This window comes from Carassius gibelio, chromosome A5, assembly GCF_023724105.1.
Source record: "Carassius gibelio isolate Cgi1373 ecotype wild population from Czech Republic chromosome A5, carGib1.2-hapl.c, whole genome shotgun sequence".
NCBI classification, from domain to species: Eukaryota; Metazoa; Chordata; class Actinopteri; order Cypriniformes; family Cyprinidae; genus Carassius; species Carassius gibelio.
Window position 1 is genome coordinate 14,911,475 of NC_068375.1, and position 25,284 is coordinate 14,936,758.

Consider the following 25,284-nt stretch of genomic DNA (forward strand, 5'->3'; position numbering starts at 1 on the left):
TCAGATTTTGCATTTGCTAACATTAGATTGTTTGTGGACCATCCAGCTCTCTAGATATTGTTATCTGCATCTGACATTAAAAAAAGAACGGAACATCATTTGATAACCGGACTGGAGCATTTTCTGATATCTCTGTACTTCTTCCTCATTATATCACTAGCAGCCGTGTCTGAGATCTCTCCTCGGTGTAATCATTCAACACCCTGACTAAAGTGTGTTTCTATGAGAGAGACGGATAACACGCAGGATATAACCATGTTATATGTGCGCTGTACGCCTGAGGATGCTTCTCTCTCCTCTGCACTGCTGTAATGATGTTAGCGCCGTGTGTGGCTCTGTGGAGAAGCTCATTATATGAATGTATGGCTTGTGTTTTCAGGCTTGATATTGATTTATATGAGCTTTCACATGCTAATGGTTGTTTGCTCATGATCACAGATACTCATCTCTGTCTGTATCACTCTGTCTGCTGCTCTGTTCCAAATCTTAGACCGCATTTAAGGCACGCTCCTGGTGTGAAGGCATTTTGAAAAGGTTAGCAACAGTATCATGCTGCCTGCTAAGATAACTCATTATGAGCTAATTTTAAGGCGTTGGGGTAAAGCAATCCCAGAATGATTTTGCTACAGCCTAGGTGGAAAACTTTTTATATTTTATTCCAGTATCAATAAAAATGACTGTTTCTCCCTTATTGTGTGTGCTATGTACTGTATTATTGTGTGGGGTGCAAATAATTTTTCAGTTGGGAAAAAAGTTTGATTTCAGGTTGGTCGAAGTATTCTTAATTGATATAATCGTGTACTGAAATCACCATTGTGATAATTTAACTATAGCGACACCTGCACATTCATGTTAAAGTAGATTTTCGCAAATAATCAATGTTTTGTTCGCAATTAGCTTGTTACCCAGCTCTACAAATATCATGTTGCTAAGCTAACAACTATAAGTTATATTTTTAGATCAGCTTTCTTAGAGTAATCCTTTTGCATCTTGGTAAGTTAACATTTAATCTTTTAGAATTTTGCGATGACAACAACTACATTTAAGGTCGAGATATTAGCTTAGCAACATGCTAATTTGACGAATCAGAAATTTGAAGCAACGTGTGAAATTGAGTGTAGACACTCAACCTGGCAAAAAAAACATAGGATACACAGTAAGTGAAGCTCACATGATCTGCTTCTTGATAAAGTTTGCTTGTTTTTTTGTTTTTTTTGGTTAAGCACAAACTAGTTAAGTAAACGCTGCCCGACAGCTGCTTGTAAAAATTACATTTGTCATTTAAAAGTCCATGAAATCTAAACTTTTTAATTTTCTTTGTCAATGTAAAAGATAAAACAATTAGATTTAGATTCCAAGATGTGTACTTTAGTTGAGTAAACTGAAGTTACTGTGTTTCCCTCCAGTAATTGAACCATTGTCAGTAGGGCTGTGCAAAAAATCGAATGTGATGTTCAGCATGAACACATCTTACGAAGGATTTCACTTGGTTTTGGAAAAGAGCCATTATTTCTTTGTCTCTCAGTGGCAGACTGTTCCTGTGCTTGTTCTTTGGTGTGAGACTGAATTATTAACTTCTGAAAAATCTATGAATTGTGCTTCCTGTCTCCATCATCTGGAAGTAGGTCACAGCACACACACACCTGTCACATCAGTGTCCACTGTTTCACACGCTTGAGTCACCCCACAGTCGAGGTCCACTCACACTCATGCACACATATGAAAACGTGTCATGTCAGAACCAGCACACACACCCCCTGAGACCATCTGATAGATGCCCGACATGACAGGACATGAACCCCTGCTGTGTACGGTGACCTGTAGGCTACTGCAGAGTTCAGCTGATCCTAGATCAGCTGTAAGCATGCAGTATACGTATACTGTAGCAGTAAACGTGCACACACTCATCTGCTCTGTCTTTGCATTCATACCTCTGTCCCTCAGGCAGGATGTTTGCCTCTGACTGCCTCTATGGTATTCAGAAAGGGAAACGGCTTCATCTCATAAAAATTCTTGAATCTGAAGGGTTATTGGATTTCCTCCGAGAGAAAGAGAATGTGAGAGAGTTTTCTCCTTTCATTCGTCCAGCCGGATGTATCAAAGAGCTGCAGTTAGACACGTGGGCTTCTTCTACATGGGGGGTTGGTGCAGTAACCTAAACTATTAAAAATTGTTGTAAAAAAAAAAAAGAAAGAAATAGCTAAAATTACTTATTTACATTGTGATTTTATTTTTAAAAGTTGTTCATTTTGGGACTGGTGTATGAAAAAGACTTGTTCCCTATTTCCCATATCACTATATGGCTTGCAAAACCTCAATAAAGCTCAATATCTCAATTGAACTTTATAATTGCAAGGTGATGAAATGTGCGTCAAGTACCTTTTACATGTTTTTTTTTTTTTTTAATGAACATTACCTAAAGCTATTTTATGCTTTATTATTATGTGCATTGATTTTTGACTCTAAATTTATAAATTCTGCTAGTTTAACTCAAACTGAAATATCTTCTTAAATCTATTTAATTGTCTTAATGAAAGATATTATTTCTTTTTTTTTTTCTATTTTAACATTTATAATTTTCTTTTTAATTCTTTTTATTTTATTCTTTCTTGTGATTTTTTTTTTTTTTTTTTTTTTTTTTTTTGCTGAAGGATCACCCAGAGATTTCTTTGTGATATTCACCCAGAATTCCCTTATGGGATGTGGAATATTAGGATTCTTAATCATTGTTGTGGAATATCAGACGATACAATATCATCCACGTGACGCTCAAACGAGATAAAACTGGGGCAACCTGCCGAGTTCAGCGAAAACACACAGACACACACAGATGCTAGAGTGACATTTCAAAGAGAGCTTGTGAAGACTGCTTTTGTGTGTGAAGTCACTAGACGAGGAGTGTGTATTTTGTGTTGTTTTTGTTATTAAGGTTATTGTTAGTCTGTAAAATGATTGCTGCGTATCTGATGATGCTTGCATCAGAGCAGTTATTAAATTTCAGTTTTCCTCTTGTAGTACATCAGAGTATGGCGGCTCTGAATATTGATTCAGAGTTAAAGTGCTTATAGACAGTCACTGTGGCAACCCGGCATAATCTACAGATCTGTAAAGGTGCTCTTATACGTTTCCTGCCACTCAGGTGCTGCACGCACACACACACACACACACACACACACACATTCAGAAAGAGGCAGTTTATTATAACTGTGGAGCTGCTTTTGTTCTTAAAACCATCATTAGGGTGGGATGGGATCTGCTCTCCGCACATGAAAGCAGGGTCTGTGTTAATGCACTCAAAGCCCCCCTCGCTCCCTCAGGACGCACCCACACCCACCCAGCCTTCAGCCCCTCACATGAAAGGCCGGATCCCCAATCCTGTTCTCTGTCCTTAATTCCTCTTCCCCATCTCCATCTATTCTTTGTGATTCACAGACACAGTTTTTAATGTTTGTGCGTTAACAGATCTTAAAATGATACATTCTGCCATGGTGCTATAATGGTAATACCATAGTATCTGGATGTGCGCCACAGCAGTGAATAACCACTGCGTTCATTTATGGTTTTCACACTGTATTCTAGGCATTATCTCCATTGAAGTGTCCAAAAATATCCAAAATGGTAATAATGTGGTATTTTTGTGATTTGTATGTCCAAACACACACACACACCTCACCTCTTTACCAGCCCCACCAACCCTCCCATTCCCATCTTTCCACATCACCACCATTACACACATCAGTGTGGTTCTGCTTCTCATGTTTTCAGCTCTTTGTTCAGTTGTATTCCAGTGGCATAAGGGTGGCACCCATCCAAAATATTCACATCATCCCACAAAAATTATAGCATAAAATTTAATAAAACATGGATAAACACCTACATTTTAGGTTAATGTTTATATGAAGGAATAGTTACAGTGTTTAAATATTTAAGTGCTTAAAAATTATGAAGACATATAAATGACAGTGTGTAATTGACCATGAGACCACTTGAAACGGAGTAAAATCCATATAATTGCTAGGCCCCACTTTCACTAAAACTGGAACTCTTATTGTAAACAGACTTTATTATCTCATAAACTTGAGTTCTGAATGTTTGAAGTGGATTAGACAAGCGTATGGTTACCGGGCCGCCCTTTTCTTATGTTTATATATGTGTGTGGCTCTGGTCAAAATGCCTCATGCAGATGTAGTCATTACATCCTTGAATAACTAGTGAGACAAGGTTATGATTGTGCCTTGAGTGTGAATCCATTCGTTGTCACTTCTTTAATAGTCGTTTAGGTCATGATGAGATGCTAACGTTGTGAGCTTTGCTTCATCCACTGCTAAACTTCACCTGCAGATATCTAAAGGCCCTCAGGGAGAAACCCTCATCTGTCCATCCATTCATAAACTCTCCAAAACACTTGTCCTGTACAGGGCTGTGGGAAGCCGGTCAACTTCAAAACCACAGAGCAGAATGTAGCCTCCAACATGAGAAGAAAGAAAAACTGTGGGATGAAAACCGTTCCCCTCCCTCGTGCATTGTTGTTGTAAGCCGCCAGTGTCTGTCTGACAGAGAAGAAAGAGAAAAGCAAGAGAACAGAGTGTCTGCCCTCATCTAAACTCCCTCTTTCAGCCTTTAGCTTCACCTGTTTAATGAGCATCACTGTCACTCATTTCTGAAGAGATGAAAGAGTCTTCTAAAGCACCTAACATATGCTAAAGTTGACTCGATTTATTTATATTTCCATTTTGCTCTACTTTCATAGAGAAGCACAAGGGCATCAAGCACCTATTTTATTTATTTATTATTTTTTTTAAGTGTGCACCAGTAGCAGTCCTGACTCAGTTGAGATAAGACAATATGACATGGTCAAGAAAAAAAAATAGTTCGTGGTTCTATGAATACATGACGCGTTTTTGTTCAGTGAGCAAGAGCATCCTGTTCATGTGTATATCTATGTTTGTGTTGCAGCTAACCAATCAGAGCACATTTTGTATTTTGGAAAAAGGGGTTTCATTGAAACAGGAACTAAACAGGGTGTTTGAGACAGACTGGGAGGAGAGATGCCGCAATAATAGAAAACGTGCAAAAAAAAATTGTTTTTAGAACAATCAAGCATGAAAACCTATTCTAGTACACCTGAGAACCAAATCAAGACTTTGTAAAAGAGCATAAAAGGACACCTTTTAAGATAAAAATAATGCTTTTGTAAGCTCTAAAGGGGCACGATGCTTCTGGAGAAAAGATGTACTATTGGGGAAACAAGAGTTTTACTGTTAAAACATCCCATAACACGTGTTTAAAGCACATTTAAACCTGGCTCTCACATTCTAAAGCGTCTCGCCTTTTTTCCCCAAACATTCTGTCCTCAGAACGATGACGCATAGCCTGAATGAGTCTGCTTCATTTCATCTCTATTTTAAAAATAACCAGTCGCAGTGTTCTTACATGCCCTCTTACCACAACCCTCTGGAGGCAGAGAGAAAGAAAGGTAGAGCGCTCTAACTGCCGAGAACACCCAACACATCTTAATCACTAATTATATCGCAGCCGTTTCAATCCCTGTGTCTCCTTTTGGCCCATTAAGTCTTCTTCCAAGCAGCCCTGGGGCCAAAGCCATGCCCTCAGATTGAAGGCTGTTTAATATGCTGTGCACTGGTCTTTATCTAAAGAAAGGAACACATAAAAATTCTAATGAGTTTTCTAAGAGTTACTTTATTAACAGAACCTTGGCCTAATAGTGCATACTTTGAGCTGTGGCGCTTATTTGGTTTAAATTCAAGTTTAAATCTGGCATCCTTGTTGTTTTTGGTTACTACAGTGCTCTCAGTAAGAAGCAGCAAAATGCCAAATCTAAAAAGCTTGCAGTCTTCCCTATCCAAGGAAGTGCCACTGTGTGTCAATGTTCACTGTTGACTATCTGCCTTTAATTCAATTTATCAGTCTTGTGTCAGACTGAAATAGAACTACAATCTGAAGCTTAGCATTCAAACGTTTTTGTATGCACACATCAGTAACGTTATCATATATTCAGGTAATAACTCATTCTTCCATAAGGTCCTGCAGAAGTGAGAAAAAAAATTGTTTATTACTTTTGAAATATGGATATTTATCGTAAAAAAACAATGCATGGATGTTAAACTGGAATTTTTTCCTGTATGTGATTTGGAAAGACCGAACACGGTGTTGCGATATTTCCAAGTCAGTTGGAATCTGTACACTACCTGCGCTGATTTGAATCTATGAAAGTCCGTCTAATGAGTTTAAACAAGTGCTGCACAGAGCTGAGAGTACTGTACTGTTTTTGGTAGCTGAAAGCATAATCAATTTTAGCCTAAATATTTAATAAACTAGCACACCAGAGGCAGGGGCTACATGGAACTTTGTGACGTGCCCCAGGGTTTTGTGGATGCTGATTCTGTGGAGGCCTGGAAGCATACCGTGTTCAGATGAATCCTGGGTAACTGGATGTGCCTAGCTGCATGGTTCAGCACTAGTATGGCATTATTTTTAGTAAACCTGTTTGATGTTCCCATAAAACCAGCCACAGCTCCTGCAGCACCTGTGAGGTTTTCACAAAGAGCTAGTAATTTAGTGATTTTCTGGTCTTATGCAGTATAAATTAGATTTGGGTGGCGTAAAGGTGGTGAAAGTACAAATGGAAAGAGAGACAAGGAAGCAGAGCAAATTACCCGGTAGAAACCATTGCATTTAGCTCTAGAGACTAGAAGATGTAGAACAATCCTACTCCTGCTTACATAACCAACATATAAACACCAAAACCCAGAAGACACAGCCGCCTCAGGCTCCCGGTGACACACACTGCAGAGATTACAGAAGCAGAGAATGTGCTCTGTAACAGTAGTGTCAGATGATGAAATGTGTTTGTGTTCACTGACGCACAAACTTTAAGGGTATTTTTGTCTCTAACTTTGCGTTTGCATGGTGCTTCAGGTCAGGGCCCAGATGACAGTCACTTACTGAGGTTTGTGAGCTAATGTGAAGAAAATGTGTCTTGGTCAAATTTCAACCCAAAATCAAAACAAGTTAAGTGAATTAAGCTTTTTTTTTGGGACCAGTATTTTTAATTATAATTAACATTCATTTTATGACAATTAAGTAGGTTTTACATTTTTAAAATGTTATTAAAACAGCCATTACTTGGGTCTTCTTTAGTGTCACATGATCCTTCAGAAATCATTCTGATAATGCCGATTTGCTGTTCAAGAAACATTTCGTTTTATTAACAATGTTGAAAAAAGTTGTGCTGCTTAATATTTCAGTATTAATCCACTTTTATTTTAAATAGAAATCTTTTGGGTCTTTCACATTTTGAATAATTGACTGCATCCTTGATGAAAATATTACATACCTAAATTCTATTGTATATTATAGACCGTTTCATCGGGCGCACGCGCCTGGACCTAAGTTAACTTCCGGTCTGTGTTGTGTATATCGGTCTGGCTGCGGTGACATCTACAAACGCAGTTAAAGGCAAGGTGATGAGTAGACTGAAGTTGGGCTCAGGTGGCTGTGCTGCGGGATGTGTTTCCCATACATTTATTTATTTTTGGAGACTCACCACAATTTTAAAACTGATCGATTTTCAAAAAGGCTTCGTTAAATAAACATGAGTAACGTTACGTAATGTACTGCACGTTTAATAATAATAATTCCTTACATTTGTTTAAATATCAAAACGAAGTACGGGTGTTTTTATATCGCTGTATTTCTGAAGGAAGACTTGCATGTTATATGCCTGATAAAGCAGCGTGTGAGCGTACCAGCTCTGCTTCGTTTACAGCTGTTACTGGGGAAACCTCTATTTCTCGCACTTTATGTCTATGCTTTAAAACATCTCCTGCTGGCAAAGAATGAATTAGCATTTTCATTAAGTCCGCCTGATCCACACAAAAAACACATTTTGTTTGTTATCAAAAAATATCTACTCTAGAGGGACTTGGCTGTTGTTATTGATTCTATTTGGAGTCTACCGGAAGTTAAGTTAGGTCCACAAAAGCGCTCACGCACATTAACGTTTGTTTATGTTGATGCCGTTGAAACCGTCTATACGTACGGTTTTACACTTTGAACACTTTACATATAATGTGCATTGCATAATTCTGATCTGACTGTGGGAATGTAATTTGTTTTAAAAAGTCACAATGAAAATCTTTCTTTCTTTATGCAAAACATCATTCCTTTGAATAATATTCTTTTGGAGGTGAAATGTTCTTGACACGTTTTGTGAGATGATGGTGGCCTTATGCCACTCGACACACAAAGAATGTCCTTCCCTCCGTCTTGCATCTTTAAAACTGCTCGGTGATCGAATCAGCTCACCCACACCCTCCCTCCCTCCCTCCCTCTCTCCTTTTCTCCTCCCACTCTTTCTTGCTCTCGCTCTCTGTGTTTTCTGGAGCTCAGATGTTGAGAAGAGCACAGCAGAGAGCAGCAGGAGAGAGATGCAGGCAGGGGAGAGAGTTACTTTAAGGATCTATAGTTCAATTATTAAGCCTGAGAAAAGACAAAACCATGGCAACATTTACTTTTTATGAATGAACCATTTAGTGCTCGGGATTCGTTTGTCTGCTGATTTTTAGTCTCAGAGCACTTAACACAAGAACTGGAGAATTTTGTCTTGTGAACTCCAAGTAAGGAAACAAGAAAAATTTCTTAGTTTTCTGGAAAGAGTTTGGTTTTTCGGTTGGGAATCGTACTACTGGCGTTCCGGGGGTCAGTGCCCCCCTCTCTTTCCCAGTGCGCGGCTGCGAGAGGAACACAGTCAGGATGACAGAGATCGTGGTGACGGACTGTAATCTGAACTCGGTGTGTGAACGCGTGGAGCAGCACTGCTGCGTGGATGATCCTTCAGCCATCAGAAGACACACCAACACTGGTGCCAAACTGTGGGGCCGCGTGCGCAGTAAACTGCTCCGACAAAAGGTCACTCACTCTTTCATTCTCTCTCCATCTGTTACATCCTCTCTCTGCTCTGGTTTTCTGCCTGTTTCCCAGTCTTTAACTGACTGAAAGTCACTGAATGAATCTGCTCTTTATCATGCTGCTTGTTTATGGAACTAAAAAAAACTGAATGTTGATCCTATAAAATAATTTTACGGATTTATTAGAAAAATTGTTTTTTTTTAGCAGATCAATTCCCTCTCTCTTGTACCCGCTTTTTTTTTCTTCACCTGTATAGGTTTCATTCTTTAGAAGATTATATTAAAATGTTGAACATGGAGATGTTTAAATATATGTTGGTGAGTATGTTGTAGTAGAAGTATGCCTTTCCTCCTTCCTTTGCTTTTATACATTGGTGGTTTGTTCACTCTTGGTTTGTGAATGAGTGTGTTCAGTGTAGTTGGACTTTAGGTGTTAGTTGTGTGTGTGCAGTCTGGCTGCAGTTAGAGGTTAATTATCACTTTAACCTGCTGTCCTCCGAGCCCCTGGCAAGTATCACCCACCCACTGATGGAGGTCAATCAATCACACCTTTACTCTCACACACACCACTGAATAATCTTCCTTATTCATAATTACAAATCATGCATTTTCAGAGGCTCTTAAAGGACCGAGGTAGATCCAGAGCACAGTTTCTTAATGAACCTATGCATCTTTATTCAATAAGGCAGAATCAAAATCCAGTATTTTTCAGACAGATAGAGGTTTCGATGGAGGAACTGCAGATTTGTGTGATAGACATCCCAAATGAAAATAAAATAATTTAAGGATAGTTTTTTTTTTAAGTGGGTACTTCAATAACTATATAATAACAATAAAAAGTTTGAAGCCAGTACGTTTTTTTGTTGTTGTTGTTTTTGAAAGAAGTCTGTAATTATCAACAAAGGTCGCATTTATTTGACCAAAAATACAGTTTAAAATGTACAATTGTGAAATTATTGCAGTTAACATTTCTATTTTAATATCTTTTAAAAATGTCATTTATTCCTGTGATTGAAAGCTGAATTATCAGTATTCATTATTCTAGTCTTCAGTGTCACATGATCCATTTTCTATTGTTGTCAATGTTGCTGAAAATGTTTTTGATTCTTTGAATAGAAGACTGTCCAAAATTCTAAGACAATTTTCTTTACTCTCACTTTTGATTAGTACATTTTTGCTGAATGAAAGTATTAATTGCTTTAAAAATCGTACTGACATTACATTTTTGAAATGGTAAGAAAGGTTGGGGACCCCTGTTTTTAGAGAGAAGGATTGCACGTCATTGTGTCATTTCTAGTACGACTAGTATAGCGTTGATGGAATCGCTCTGGTGTCTGTCACATGATCTAATTGATTCCGGCTCAGTGTTCACTGTTGCTGAATGATTGTTCTGCTGTGATGAGATCAGTGCCTTCACACTCTGCATCTAACTGTGAGAGTAGGTGTGCAGCTGCATGTGTGTGTTCGTCTCTCCACGTGGGGTATATACCCTGCCAGCACTTTGAGCAGAAATTTATGTGCATTATCTTTCTGGCTATAAGAACAAAGCATTTTACCTCCGTTGTATTTCTGTATGTGTGCTCTGCTCATTCAGGTCAGTGTTTTTCCTGTTCCACTGACCCAGAGTTGACCGTAGACACTCGGCTGCAGCTGTATCAAACATCACTGTGACTCTAGGTTAATAGCTTTTGTTATTAATACACAACAAAGGAAGACCCGTATCTTTCCATGTGCTGAGCACATGCTCTTTTGAAGTTCTCTGTCCCTTGCTTTGTCTTTCTCAGACTTCCTCTCCCTCTGTTCTTTCTCAAACATCATTCCGATGGTACCAGATATATAGTAGCATGTTCCTTTATAGGAGGAATTCTGCCTGTAAATCATGTACATTTACTGTCTTTGTCTTCCCACAGGTATTGACACATAAAGGCTGTTGTAGGTAGACACAGACAGTTACTCATAGATGCTCAAATTCAGACACAGGTGAAGAAGCTACACAGATAATTGCCACTTACTGCCAATTACACTTATAAACTAACCTCATTTTGCAGTCATTTGCACTTTAAAATGCTTTGAAACACACTTGTGAGCTCTCTCACAGATGGCCAGTCTCATTGACTGAATATTGAATGAGTCTTTGTGGCCAAGAGAGTGTGTGGTTATCTGTATGAGTGTGTTCCTTTGGTTTGGTCATGAATGATCCCAGTGTTGTCTCATGACCTGCTTATGTCTGACCTCCACAAATGCGTTTTCATTTGATAAACGTAAATCTCAACAGAACACCCCCCTCCCAATACCCTTATATTGTGCAATATTTGAGGGGGCACCCATTTGAAGTGGTGTCCAAACCCCCCAAAGTGCACATTATCAAGTGTACACATTCATTCCTAAAATTCACTGCAATACCGAGTGTGCAACCAATGTGAGTGACCAATGTCACTGTGAGCATTGCATCATATGAATTCCTGCATCTCGCTGGAAGAAGATAATTGATAGATTGACTGAGAATTAATTTTGGTAGAATTGTACACAATTTCGATGCGGTGTTGGATTGCCGCTTGATGTAAAATCCAATATAAAATCTTATTCCTGAAGCAAAACTAGTGTAGAATCACTGCTCATTATGCAAGCACAGATGTGAATACACTGGCAACCCATTGTAAGTGTAATTCATCTGGACAAACACAGTATTTTATGAGCACATTTTTCCTTACTTTCCTCAGCTGACTTTCACTGAATTCTTTCATGTTCCACAGAAGTGAGGGTGAATGATGGGTAAATGATGACGGTCCTTTAATTTTGGGGTGAACTAGCCCTTTAACAAACCTTAATACTCAATGAGCTTGTGTCAGTATACTGTATTCAGTAAAATGTTGCTGTGTTTGACAGTAGTTGACCTGAAAGAGAAAGCTGACTTTAAGAAGGCAGCCCACACTAGTGTTCACTATAGTGCCCCTTGTGTCAATGCTGAAACTGTCTGTCCCTTCAAAGGAATTGAAGAACAGAAGGAGGGAGGGTCTGTGTGAAAGAGATGTATTATGCACAAGAAGAAGAATACGTCCCCAGAGATGAACCCATCCTCTGATGTAACTATCTTCTCTTCAGCGTATGGTGCTCCAGGTTATAACATGCTAATGAGTGAACCACTGATGAACCCTGCTCCTCCTAAAAGGCCTTTAAATGCCAGCTATATGGTAATGGATGCTTTTATCACCTACATAAATCTTCTGTTGCCAGTGTGAGGGCACCAGACCTCTATGAGGGGCCGCTGAACCCCCACAAGGCCTTGCGTTTTGGGCTAATGAAGTGGAGGAGGGTGATGGCGAGGTCCGTTACTGGACACGACAGATGTTGACCTGCTTGGATTTCCTTTTTATACAAATAAGTGCTGCGGTAGTACCATGGTACCTTGATGTGAGCAATATAATATTTGATAGTTCTGGCACTGGATGTTTCAGTAACACTTTATTTACGGTGTCCAGTGTACGCCATTGTGTCATGTTGGAAATGCATGGTTGTGCTATTGGAATATTTTGCGGCCTGATTCAGTAGTTCTTCCACGTTTTGGAATTGTTTTATTCATGGTTCCCTCTTAGCAGATGTTTCTTGATTTATGGCAATGTCCTCTTTTAGGTTAACTGGCTTGCGTTTATTAGAAACAGAGGCATTAACATCTAACAGTCCCTGCTTTAATGACAGTCTGTTAAAAATATATCTTATGCTCCATAACTTTCAGAGTATTTACGATAATACGATATTTACGATTTGTGTCTCCTGGGGTTGTTGTTTTGAGTTTATGTAGTTACTTTTAGTTCTATTTTTAGCAGTCACACACACAGAAAAAGGTTGCTCATGTTTTTAGACACATTAGCATTACTTTGCTTTATAATGATGCTGTTGTTCTTTTGAAGAAGCTTTCCTTATGAAAACATGCAGTACTGTAGTAACAGTAGAGACTTTTATATTACCGTAAATGCTACTCATGTACTGTATACAGTATGATAATCATTTAGTATCATGGTATATATCAGTTCTATGATATTAACATCTGATATTGTCACTGTACAATGATATCACCAGTACTTCAGTCATACAAGTGTTGTTTAAATACCTTATATTGAGGGTCTTATATATGTTGTACAAAAATATGTGTGATGTGAGCATGACATTGATGGCCATGTTTATGAGTCAGCAGGTTGTTGGCATTTCCTGTGTGATTAAGTAAGGTTTACTGGAACAGGCTCGGTCCAGTCCGGCAGGCCGAGCTGAGCCGGTGACATCAGAAGACTAAAGCAAACATCAGTCTGACCTTCACACCAACCTCTGAATACCACAGTAATTACGGCTTTTTCCCACACCACACACTGAGCTAACACACATTCTCCTGCAAATGCCAAGACGTCTCCAGACTGAGCTGTAACTACTGGCCACATGCTACGGAGAGATGTGTGAAGGGTAACGCTGGGTGTCTGGCTGTAGCGTGTCAGATAGTCTAGATAAATAGGTTGGTCAGGACGTTATGAAACAAAGCATGATATTTCACTGAGAGCATGTTTTTAACAAAGCTGTTGTGTGTTTATTTTAGTGCTTTAGCCTGCATTGCTCCCTGTGTGTTCTTACAGTATAAACCAACGCAACATAAATACAAACTGTGTTTTTGCTGTATTTGTGCTTGTTTGCTCACAACATTATTCACGTTACATCTTCAGCGATGCGTTAGGCTTTATTATGTAATACTGAGGTTCTTTATGTAAGGAGGACGAGCACAGAGCTACACCTGTCACATAAATCGCCTCCATTCACACATCTGACATTACACTGGAGCTGGATGTTACACTGTGTCAAAGAGGAGCTTGACTGTTTCGGCTTTTTCAAGGAAGCAATCTCTGAAAGATAGAATTGATTTAGAGATTGGATTTGGTTCTTCAATGTCTGAATTCTGCCTACCAATGCTGACAGATATTAAAATACTCTTGGCATATAGTTTTCTGCACTGTTGCAGAATCTACAGTGCTGTGACAAACAAATTATGCATTTGCAGACTGACACGTTTGACATCTGTTGCACAGATACCATTTTACATCAACAAACTGTACTTTGTAAGATTTCTGTTTAATCTGAAAGCATAAATTTAGGCTATCCCATGCTGTTTTCAAAGCACAATGCAAAACTGTGACAATCATTCACTGAAGCTCTTTAATTAGCAGCAGTGCTAAATCCAGAAGCGCGTATACTTAATTACTTAAAAAAAATGTTTTTGTTATTTAATGGGTCACGCTATGTGCTGTGTATGAACCAAACCAAATCTCCAGGCTGAAAAAATTGTGCACCCCTAATATATATATATATATATATATATATATATATATATATATACATGTATGTGTGTGTGTTTGTGTGTGTGTGTGTGTGTGTGTGTGTGTGTGTGTGTGTGTGTGTGTGTGTATGTAGCAAGGGCTTTTAAATATAATAAAAAGAAAACCGAGAATAAAAAAGAATAGAGCAAGCTAGTATTAGGTCTTTTTTATAATTTGTATAATAAATAAAAAGAAAATGGAATACAAAAAGAGGTCTTTTTTTAAATAATGGAATTAGAATAGTGAGCGCTAAAATGTGTGTGTGTGTGTGTGTGTGTGTGTGTATATATATATGTATATGTATTTACACACACACACACACACACACACACACAAACACATGCATTTACAGACACACACACACACACACGATCAGAGGAGTAGTGGGGTTTTAAAGTCATCTTAACATTGACTCGTGTGCTGCATGCGCCTGCTGTATTTGTAACATGTCCTGATATCATGTTCTTCCTCCCTTTGTTCTCTGTGAGGATCCTCTGAGCAGAGTGTCTGACTCTAGAGAGAGAACAGAGAGAGGCCGGCCAGAGAACACTGTGTTCCTGCTCCGTACAGCAGCAGGCTGGCACAACAGAGACTGGGTGGGAGGTGGAGGGACACGCTGAATGAGAGGAGAGGAAAGAAGAGAACAGAATGGAGATCTGGATCTCCAACGTTCAGTGCAGGATCTGCTCTATACTAACTATGATGTCCATTTGTGTAGAAATATTTATTTTTACCGTGATAATACCAGGTTTTATTTCAATATGTAGCATGGGAATACTATAATTTTTTGAGCATGTGTTGTAGTAATACCACTTTTTTTCATGATACCACATGGTTTCCAGGCATCTTGTGTTTGGTAATACCTTGTTTCTAGAATTCTAATACCATGCAACAATCATGATAATATAATGGTTTTGTCAATATGTGATATGGTAACATGTTTGCTATAGTAAATGTTAGCCTTCTCCAAGTCTATTCCTGTGATTAATCCCTTTTTCTAGATGATTTTTCATGTGGCTGTTATAATAGGGATTGTTTGAGGTCGTCATGGACCTGAGCACATCAGAACTCATTTTCTCCTTTTATAAGCAGGAAAGTGCAAACAAACCTCATTCTCAGGTCTGCACGGATGCTCTTAATTCAAAGCATTTCAATGAGCTCCAATCTTTGTTGTGGTTGTACAGTCCCTGAGTGGTTAAATGAGGACATTGAACATACAGTACTAGTGACTGCTGTATAATCCACTAGGACTTGTACTAGGAGTTACTGCACTTGGGCAGATGAGGTGACTCCAAGGCAAGTGAGTCTCTGTGAGGGTAAGCCGTGAAGCTGTATTAAAGGATTTTCTTGACATATCATGGACCTGTTTGACTCGATACATTTTTAATAAAGTACTGTAAGAAGCACCAGAAGGTTAGAGAACGGCTCAAGGAAGGGCATGTGTATTTGGGATCTGTGCAGCTACATTCATATTGCAGAAGAATACAGCTGTCAGAGTTTGGAGTGATAAATACTGTTATTTTCATTAATAGTTCATAAAGAGAATGACAGCTGTGATGATTTGACATGCACATGACTTCAGAGTTTATCCGTGAGTCAACGAGTTGTCCAGATCTTTTAGGTTATTCAAAAATAGATTTATGATCATTTGAATGAATATCTCCTATAATTAAAAAACCCTTATTAAATAGTTTGACATAATTGTGATTTGATGTATTATTTCTAAGAAAATTCTTAGCACAAATTAAAAAAGAAAAAGAAAATGTAATGTCTGCTAAATCAAAGTGCACAGTAAAGAAAACGCCAGACTCCCTGCTCCCTAAAAATATCCATTTATTACCCTTTTCACTTGATTGGTGTAAACATGTCATATTGGTTTAGCAGTGGGATAATAAAGGCTTCAGCATTCCATCAATATCTGATAAGAATCTCATTCTAGTCCTAATGTGTGTACAAACAGCATCAGTAATGATGATTGCCCACTGATTGTATTGAGAGAATAGATTTGAGTGATACAAGCTAATGCAGTTTTATGTGCTTGACATGCCTTCCCAGACATTCTTATGAAAAGTTATTCAACCTACTCATGTTTTCCTGTAAATGTTCATTTTATGGCAGTTTTGTCAGCATGTGTGCTGTTCGTGTTCCCTCATTTAACTGCCAACATCACGTTGTTTGTGAAGAACAGCATATTTAGTGGATTTCTAACAGTGATCTGGTTCAGACTACTGTATGTCGGGATGTTTATTATGGTGTACCTTACCTTTGAGTTTGATCGACAGATTAGTTTAAGAGTGTGTGTGGGTGGGGGGCTCCCCCTTGATAGCCCTTCCCATCATCCATCTTGTCTGTGGCATGTAGCATGGGAAACTGGTGTGTACGTGAGGGCGATTGTAACTAAGTCTGTCCTCCTCAGAGAGTTAATGTGTTAATGGAAACAGCACAGGTTTCGTCTAGAGTGGTTTTCCTTATATGTTCATATACTGTAGAACAGTAGCCCGAAAACACCTAAATATCATAGTGAGTTCTTATGAATTATGGATGCTACCAAACACTCAATGGTATATATGACAGAAATGGCCTGATCTCTGAATATAACAGTTATCTGTCACTGTCACACATCCAGTTTATTGAAGTAGTGATTCTCGCTTTATTGTTTGATGTTGTGTTTCTAGTGCTGTGTTTGAGTGAAGACAGTGTTCATTATAGAGCTTCATTCAGCTTGGATTCATCCGTGCTGGACTTCAGTACAGTTAACTTTCACTTTTACAGTCTAGATATGCAATAACAAGGGAAGAAATCTACTGTGACTTTCTCATGGTTTTTTTATAGAAAGGACAGCCTGGGAATTTTTAGATATAATAGTAAAATGATTTTGAGTCTTATTTCCCCGCCCAAAAAATAAATAAAGTGGGGGGTGGAGGGATATATAAAAATAAGCTGCTGCTGTAGGTTTAAAATGTTCACATAAATAGTTTGCATGTAGAAACAGACATACTATATAGCACATCTAAACTGCTTGATTGCTCGTATCGTTGCAAAATATACACTATATCATCGTGCAGCTCTGCTAAATGCATCTATAAGGCTTTAAGAAATTATAAACTTTTAGCATGATGATTTTCTTTAAAGCTGCTTTGAAACAATGTGTATTGTATACAGTGTTCCTGTGGCTTAGTGGGAGAGCATTGTGTTAGCAGTGCAAAAGGCTGTGGGTTCAATTCCCAGGGAACACGTTTGGTAAAAAATGTTAGCCCGAATGCACTGTAAGGTGATAAAAGCGTCTGCTTAATGCATAAATGTAAATGTGAAAAGAGCTATTCAAATACATTTGAAATTTAACATGCAATGCAGGCATTTACGGTTTAAAAGATTGCATCATAAACCTGAAATACCCTTATGCACCCCGATAAACAGCTTTTCTCCTGAAATCCTCAAAACCATGGTTGTTTTCTGAGCCTCAGGGCTTTTCCTTCTGGAGGCAATTTATTGGTATTCATTGTTGAAATATTTTTTTATTTCTTTCACTGACCTTAATTTAATAATCCTCCAGCACTCTTGGTCGGTCGTTGTCTCTCACGACTAACCTTTGACCTATGACTATATTCTGTGAGGCCAATGTGTTTACATTGCATTGCATCAAGGATGAAGTAATTCTCACACTTATTTTATCTCTGTCTCTTTACAGCTGGACCCACAGACTGTGCAGTCCAAAAACTGGCATATGGATGTCATAGAAATGAATGGGGTACAGATTCATCACACATTGATTGTTTCTCCGTTATAGCCCTACCAGTTTCTTGTGACTTATCTCATTTATGGTTCCTTCTCAGATTAAAGTGGAGTTTTCCATGAAGTTTACGAGCCGGGACTTAAGTTTGAAGCGGACGCCATCTAAGAAACAGAGCGGCGTGTTTGGGGTCAAAATCAACGTGGTAACAAAGTGAGTAAAATGTCAAGTCTTAAAGCTGCCATATTTTCTACATTCATGTTACTAAACTTAATTGTGAACGGTTCATCAATGCATTTTTTTATTACTTTTTTTTACCTTAGTTATTATTTCATAACTGAACCTTCTGTTGAAAATGACAGACTTTCTGGTGACTCCTATCATTTAAACCACACCTCCACAAGCTTGTTTTCAGATCTGGCTCCATCTCAAAATCCATTTAACAACCGATGGATAGAACTAATGTCCCACTCTACCTTTTTTTAATCTTTTTTGATAGTCCATTACTGTTCGATGGATTCCGAACACAATACAGATGAAAATTAATTTCATAATTTTAGACTTTAAATATTCAAAATATACTGCATCAATACACTTCATCATTATGATGGATTTAGCCTTACTGAACAACATTTGTCAAAGCCTGCATAGTTTCTCCCTGTACTGTATGTTTCCGTAATGTAGATTGAGTTTGCCTGTTGTTGTTCCTCAGACGTGAACGCTCCAAGGTGCCTTACATTGTGCGGCAGTGCATTGAGGAGGTGGAGAAGAGAGGGATTGATGAAGTGGGCATTTACAGGATCTCTGGAGTGGCCACAGACATCCAGGCCCTCAAAGCTGCGTTTGACGCCAGTAAGAAACTCTTTAAATAATCACACTTCACACACTCATTCAGCTACTAACTATTTGTGATTTGCATGTGGTGGCTTTTTGGGTGCTACCTTGCAGTCTGATGGGTGGAAATTTGCATCAGAATTTTTAGTCCGATCCCTTTTAGTCCAATTTTTCTCCGTTCTTTTCTTCCTGATACATCTTATATTTTCCTTTTGGTTTCCCATCAGTCTCCTTTCACTCTGATTCTGTGAGGTCAGTGGAGGCCTGTGTCTTGAGTCTAAAAGCAGCAGCAGTGTTGTGGGAAAGGCCACGCAGAGGTCTGACCCCTTCCAGCTGTCGGCTAGCTCAGTAAACAAACACACACACAGTCTGTAGGGACCATCCAGAGCTGTGGCCTCGGCTAGCATACATGTGTTACTCACTATTATGTCATATGTCATACCAGGAGCTTTATTACCCAGCCTGCCTGAGTCTTTCCTGCAGCGTTTGTTGTGATGGCAAATCATTCACTCTTTCTCTCTCTCTCTCAGATACCAAAGATATCCTGATGATGTTGAGTGATATGGACATCAATGCCATAGCAGGGACACTGAAATTGTACTTCAGGGAGCTACCAGAACCTCTTCTCACAGACCGACTGTACCCGGCCTTCATGGAGGGCATTGGTATGGCCTTTCATCTGTAATCTTTCACACTTAAAACTGCACCACTACGTGATTAGTAGCAAATAGGAGTCATGTCTCGATGTGTAATAACACTCCCCTTTATCAAACTCCTCTTCATCATAGCTCTATCAGATCCTGCGGCAAAAGAAAACTGCATGATGCATCTGTTGCGGTCACTACCAGACCCAAATCTCATCACATTCCTCACTCTACTGGAACACCTGAAGAGGTAAGAGCATCTCACGCACTCATGTTTAATGGACATAATGATTTTTATAATGGACAAACTGTATAATCACACAAACTTTACAGAAAACATGTATTTTTACATTTTCAAAAAACATAATTTAGTAGCATTTATTTATCATTCTTAATGGGTACCACCAAATTTGTCATTATTCTAGTTTTAAGTGTCAAATGATCTTTCACAAATCAGTCTAATATGCTGATTTACTGTCAATTATATGGTACTCCCTTATTATGTTTCTTGAAAACAATTTTTTTATTTTGCCGCATTCTTTTGAAAGGTTTCCAAAAAATATAAAGCAGTGAAAATAACTTCTTTAAAACTGCTATTTTCTACATTGAAATGTTTCTTGAGCACCAAAACATCATATAAGAACATTTTCTGAAGGATCATGTGGCTCTAAAGACGGCTGCTGATTGATTCCAGATTTTAAAATATACTACAACAAGGGAAGACGATACCTGAAGCGGAGTTATGTTGTTGACAGTGACTCTTTAAAGCCAGCCGTTTCATAAAAAACATCAGTACAGTCACCATCATAAATAGTTAGTGTGAAACTGCGGTCTCAGTTCACACAAATCTCCCTGGAACGCCGGCAATTAGCTAGCAAGGCCTCAGGTTTATAAAAACTGTCACAAATAATCTCTCTGGAGGCCATATTGCCAAGTCTAACCACTGGCCATTAACATATCACAGACACACACTGCACGTGCTGGATTCACTTAACACTGCTCACTGTGGACACCTGCTGGACAGCTCTATACATCACACTTGAGCTACAGTACATGTGCAGAGTCATTAGAAACTCTGTTCAACTTGATGATTGTTTAATAAGATTTTATTAATACGTTTTTTTTCCCTCTCATTTTAGGGTGGCAGAGAAGGAGCCGATCAATAAGATGTCTCTGCATAATTTGGGCACGGTGTTTGGCCCCACTCTGCTGAGACCGTCAGAGTCGGAGATCAGTAAGCCCAACGTCACAATGGCTTCTGACATCTGGTCACATGATGTCATGGCACAGGTCAGTCCTGGCTTACATTCTCACCGCTCACTCAGTGCCTTACACTGTCTTTCCCCTTCATGGATATATCATATATCAGTTAATGCGTTGTGGTTAGGTGTGTTTGACAGTTTGTAGATCCACATCAGCACTTACATTATTACAGTGATACTGATTATTATTGCAGTAAAACACTGCCCTTGTGCGAGTCCTGGGTTTCTTCAGCTCACTCCTGTGTTTATGCGCTCATGTGTTGCTCATCTAAAGCAGCATGTTTACAGTGTGAGTGGATCTGAAGAGACTCTTTGACTGTTGATGTTGCTGTTATGGATTGTACATGATATATCAGAAACTGAACAAGCGGCCTGAGCCAAAAGTCGTAACCAGCTTTGACATGATAATGTTCCTTGGTTAACCAATTTCCAGCGAAATGCTCCAAGACACAACATAAGAAAATCAAAGTCATACACCCACCCTAGTCCCCCCGCTAACAGCAACAAAAGATACACACACAGAGCTGTTTTTTGACAAAATTCCCAAGTGTGTATAACTTTGGAGCTCATATTTTCTTTTTTTTTCTTTTTTATAAAATATATATTAATAATTGGAAATTGATACTCATAACAACAACACTAATACTACTACTATTATTAGTTTGTTGCTTTCTTGATCTCTTGAGGAATGATGATAATGACGATGATGATTATTATTATTAATAGTTTGAAGCTCATATACTCTAAAGGCCCGTTCACACCAAGGACAATAACTATAAAGATAACGATAAAGATATAGTTCTAAAATTGTTCTCAGTATTAAAGAATAGCAGAGTCCACACCACAACTATAACAATAAAGGCACAGAGTAACAATATCGTTGGAATCATTTTCGGAACGATTTTCCAGCTGATGAAAGATAAAAACATTGACAGCCAATCAGAATCCAACCTGCTGGATTGGGCTCGAGAATTTAAAGTGGCAAACGAGCGTACGCTTAGAATAAACAGACGATATCGTTCACTGGCGTTGACGCTAATATAGTTATCTTTAAGCCGCGTTCAGACTGCACGGTTTTAGCCCAGTTTTTGGCTCGCCGACAGGTTTTGAGAAATCGCCGACAGATGCCTGAAATCACAGGCAAATCTGAACTCGTGAGATATTTGGCATGCTAATTATCTGGACCTGTCGCTGATTCAAAATCATGCTGTGTGAAAAGTGTTCTGACTGAAAACTACATCGGCAATGACCGACAGCCAATGAAAGAGCAAGATACAGAGCAGCGGGGAGTTCGGGGAGGAGTTATAGACCACAATATCAGCAAGTATGGCTTCATTTCAGAAAAAGGCTTTCTTCTCTGTCAATTTGGACCCGTGAAATTGAAAATAAATTAGTATAAATTTAGCAGGAGCACCCGTGTCTGTTTGACATTTCATCTGAGCTATCCCAGTCTCACGTGAAAACTCCAGTCTTGCACGTGTGATATCGCGTTGTTTCCTTGTCACATCTCGCGTGTGTTTGGTTGTGAAACACAGTTTGCGTGCCAGACAGAGTAATGCAGTCCGCCGATCCATCGTGCAGTGTGAACACAGCAGTGACTGAATGCTGGCCAAGATAGTCATGCAGTGTGAAAAGAACAGTGACCCGACTACTTTGAAAATCATGCAGTCTGAACTCGGCTTTAGTTATTGTTCTTGGTGTGAACAGGACATTAGTCTTTATACTACAACTACTACCAATAATAATCATCAGTACCAATTCTGAACTTATTCTGATATGGCTTGTTCCGTGTTAAAAAGTAGTAGTTTCCAGTTTCTTCATCAGACTAAACTCACAGTTGCAGCACCATCTAGTGGTGTGGATGAAAAATGCTGATAGTTTGACACATGATTGAGAATGTAAATGTCATAAATCCCTCTCTCTCTCTCTTCACAGGTTCAGGTATTGCTGTACTACCTGCAGCATCCACCCATATCCTTCGCTGAGCTGAAGAAGAACACACTCTATTTCTCAACTGACGTCTAACTCCGACAACAGAGACTCCCTTCCTCTCAAACATTGTTTTTTTGTGTACAAAGCCAACGGTCCAACGGGGAGACGGAGCGAGCCTGTGGCCGCTCTCCCCTGCGTTTGTTGTCTCCAGTCATGTTCATGTGTAAAGGGAGCTTATTCTTGGCTCCAGTGCGGAGAAGAACTGCAGCGAGAGGAGGACCATCTGAGCGAGCCCGGGATCCAGCATCACCTTATACAAATGTTGCACTTATCACACAGGTGTCCTGCCAAACACAAACACACATACTACCACATCGAACACATCATGTACCGTCCCATCTGAAGGTTGTGTCTCAGGAGGTTGGTTGGTTGGTCTGAGTTGCAGATGCATGCTGGGATGTCTGCATCCGTTGTGGCATCTCCGCTGAAGCCCAGTTCAGTGATCCCGCTGCTGGAAGTGAACTCGGCATTTACGTGTTTATAAATATTATTTGTTTGTTTAGTTTAGTTTCATAAGCTTTTGTGCATGTGATATGAGGACACTGAGCTGTGTATGTGTTGATGTGAGAGAGAAAGAGCAAATGCATTTGTTTTTATTTTTTATTCAAAATAAAATCTCATGCTGCGAGCATTTCCTTCTGGGCAAAAACATCGAAATCCCAGACCTTCCTTGTCCAAGTACATCCAGGCCAAAAATTGCCCTATTTATTATGAATATATACTGTTAATCGTGCCTGTACATTTCAGTACAATTTGAGACTTCTTTGCGATTTTTTGGTCTATTTGTTTTTTATTCATTTTAACTTCCTGTCAGTATAGACTTGATTATACAGTAGAAGAGCGATACTAACAGTTAAATCAGCCAGCTTTCGGGACCAGTCGTGGTATGCAATGTAGTGAAATTATACTTGGAAAAATGAAAATCATCTTGATTTGGAAAAAAAAAGTGTCTGGTGATACTTCAGTTTATTCTGTAGAAAGATCCGTGTAATTGCCTTCTCTTTTTTTTTTTTACATGCATGTTCTGCTTGTCAGATGAAAAGTGGGCTGGATAACAAAGGTTCATGTATTTTGATTTTATTAAATTATTATTATCATTTTTACTCTGCTGAAGACCACTGGCAGAGCGGAGGGAAAAATGAAACTTTTCTGCTATAAGGCCAGTGACATGTACTTCATAAGCACTGTTAGATTGCAGACTCTTTGATATTTTAATATAAAAGGAAATTAAAAACTGGTGTATTTTACTTCTGTTGGAAAGATATTGAGTATACTGTATTAACAAGGGTAAATGTTGATGTGACCTTTTTTTCTCCATTTTTAGTCAAATAAATAAAAGTGTACATTGAGCACAGCAAGTTTTTCTTTTATTAAAAGGTCTACTTGAAGACAAATATGCTTATGTGGGGTGACTTTACTGTGGTGTGAATTGTTCCATAGTAAATTACAGAAAAAATAAAAAATAACTGATAAATATTGGACAGCATGACATATAAATATAAAAAGCATATACAAAGCCAGTAACATTGAATTAAATTGCAGGTATTGAATGGCCACACGCTACATTTCTTACACCATGTTATCTAAAACATATCAAAGTTTTTCAGTAAGATTATGCCCTTGTGTGAGCTCCGTATAGAACTGATTTAATGTCTCCAGTGTGGAACAACAGAACTGGTCTGCACAAAGCTGGGACCTGGACCCCACTCAACACTTTGGGATAAATAAAAGCAGAGAGTCGGATCCGATGTCTCATGAAATGCTCACTGACAACATTTGGTGTTGGTTTCTGGGAGACAAAATAGCCATGATTTCATTTGTTTAAATAATTATAAAAAAGGCACCATTTAAATGTTTGCTCTAAACACAGGGACATCCAGGGCTAGTTGCAACATGGGGAAGTTATCACACAAATTCATGATTCCTCGAGCAGTGGTTTTGAATGTTGGTTTCACACAGGCAGATCTAAACCCTCTTAAATTAGAATCATGTTTGCCATTCATTTAGTCTGTTAAACTAAAATGACAATATTATCATATTTTGTAAGTGCTATGGAGTAATAAGTTAACACAATAAAATCACTCATATAGTCCACTATATAATTAAGATAAGGATAAACGGTATATATTTAGTCATTCATATATCGGTTTGGGGAAAGGTGTCCCATATTTATTGCAATATAATCTGTCTATGATTTTGCAGTTTAATTACTCCCTTTACAAAAAAGATGTATTCTTGAAGTTCATTTATATATTTTTTTTTTTTGCCATATTATTTTTTATTAGTTTTATAACAACAAACAAACAAACAAACATCACGGACCCAAAACAAAACAACAACAAGCCAGACTAGTTTAGAAAAATTCCACAAATACCTAAATAACATACGTTAAATGAATATAAATCATGCAGGGACAGGGACAAAAATTACCACAAAAATCATAGCCATAACAGATAGTTACTATAAATAGTTTAATAATCTTTAAGTTCTACTATTATGTAAATGTTGGAGGAAGGGACCCCAGATCTCGGAAAAATT

General features: G+C 38.5%; 1 protein-coding gene across 4 annotated transcripts in view; it reads left to right on the forward strand.

The window, feature by feature from the left end:
- Positions 1 to 24,100, forward strand: part of LOC127996230 (active breakpoint cluster region-related protein-like) — a 137,415-nt gene extending 113,315 nt beyond the window's left edge. For 3 of the 4 annotated variants that reach the window (XM_052591930.1, XM_052591931.1, XM_052591932.1), the window contains 7 exons: positions 17,973 to 18,032; positions 18,118 to 18,227; positions 18,727 to 18,866; positions 19,379 to 19,513; positions 19,637 to 19,742; positions 20,632 to 20,782; positions 22,690 to 24,100. In XM_052591930.1, the coding sequence (XP_052447890.1) occupies positions 17,973 to 18,032; positions 18,118 to 18,227; positions 18,727 to 18,866; positions 19,379 to 19,513; positions 19,637 to 19,742; positions 20,632 to 20,782; positions 22,690 to 22,779 (792 nt within the window). In that variant the 3' untranslated portion in view covers positions 22,780 to 24,100. Of the gene's footprint in view, positions 1 to 8,415; positions 8,932 to 17,972; positions 18,033 to 18,117; positions 18,228 to 18,726; positions 18,867 to 19,378; positions 19,514 to 19,636; positions 19,743 to 20,631; positions 20,783 to 22,689 lie in introns of those variants that run through there. The other variant, XM_052591933.1, reaches the window with a different exon arrangement.
- Positions 24,101 to 25,284: the final 1,184 nt, after the last annotated feature.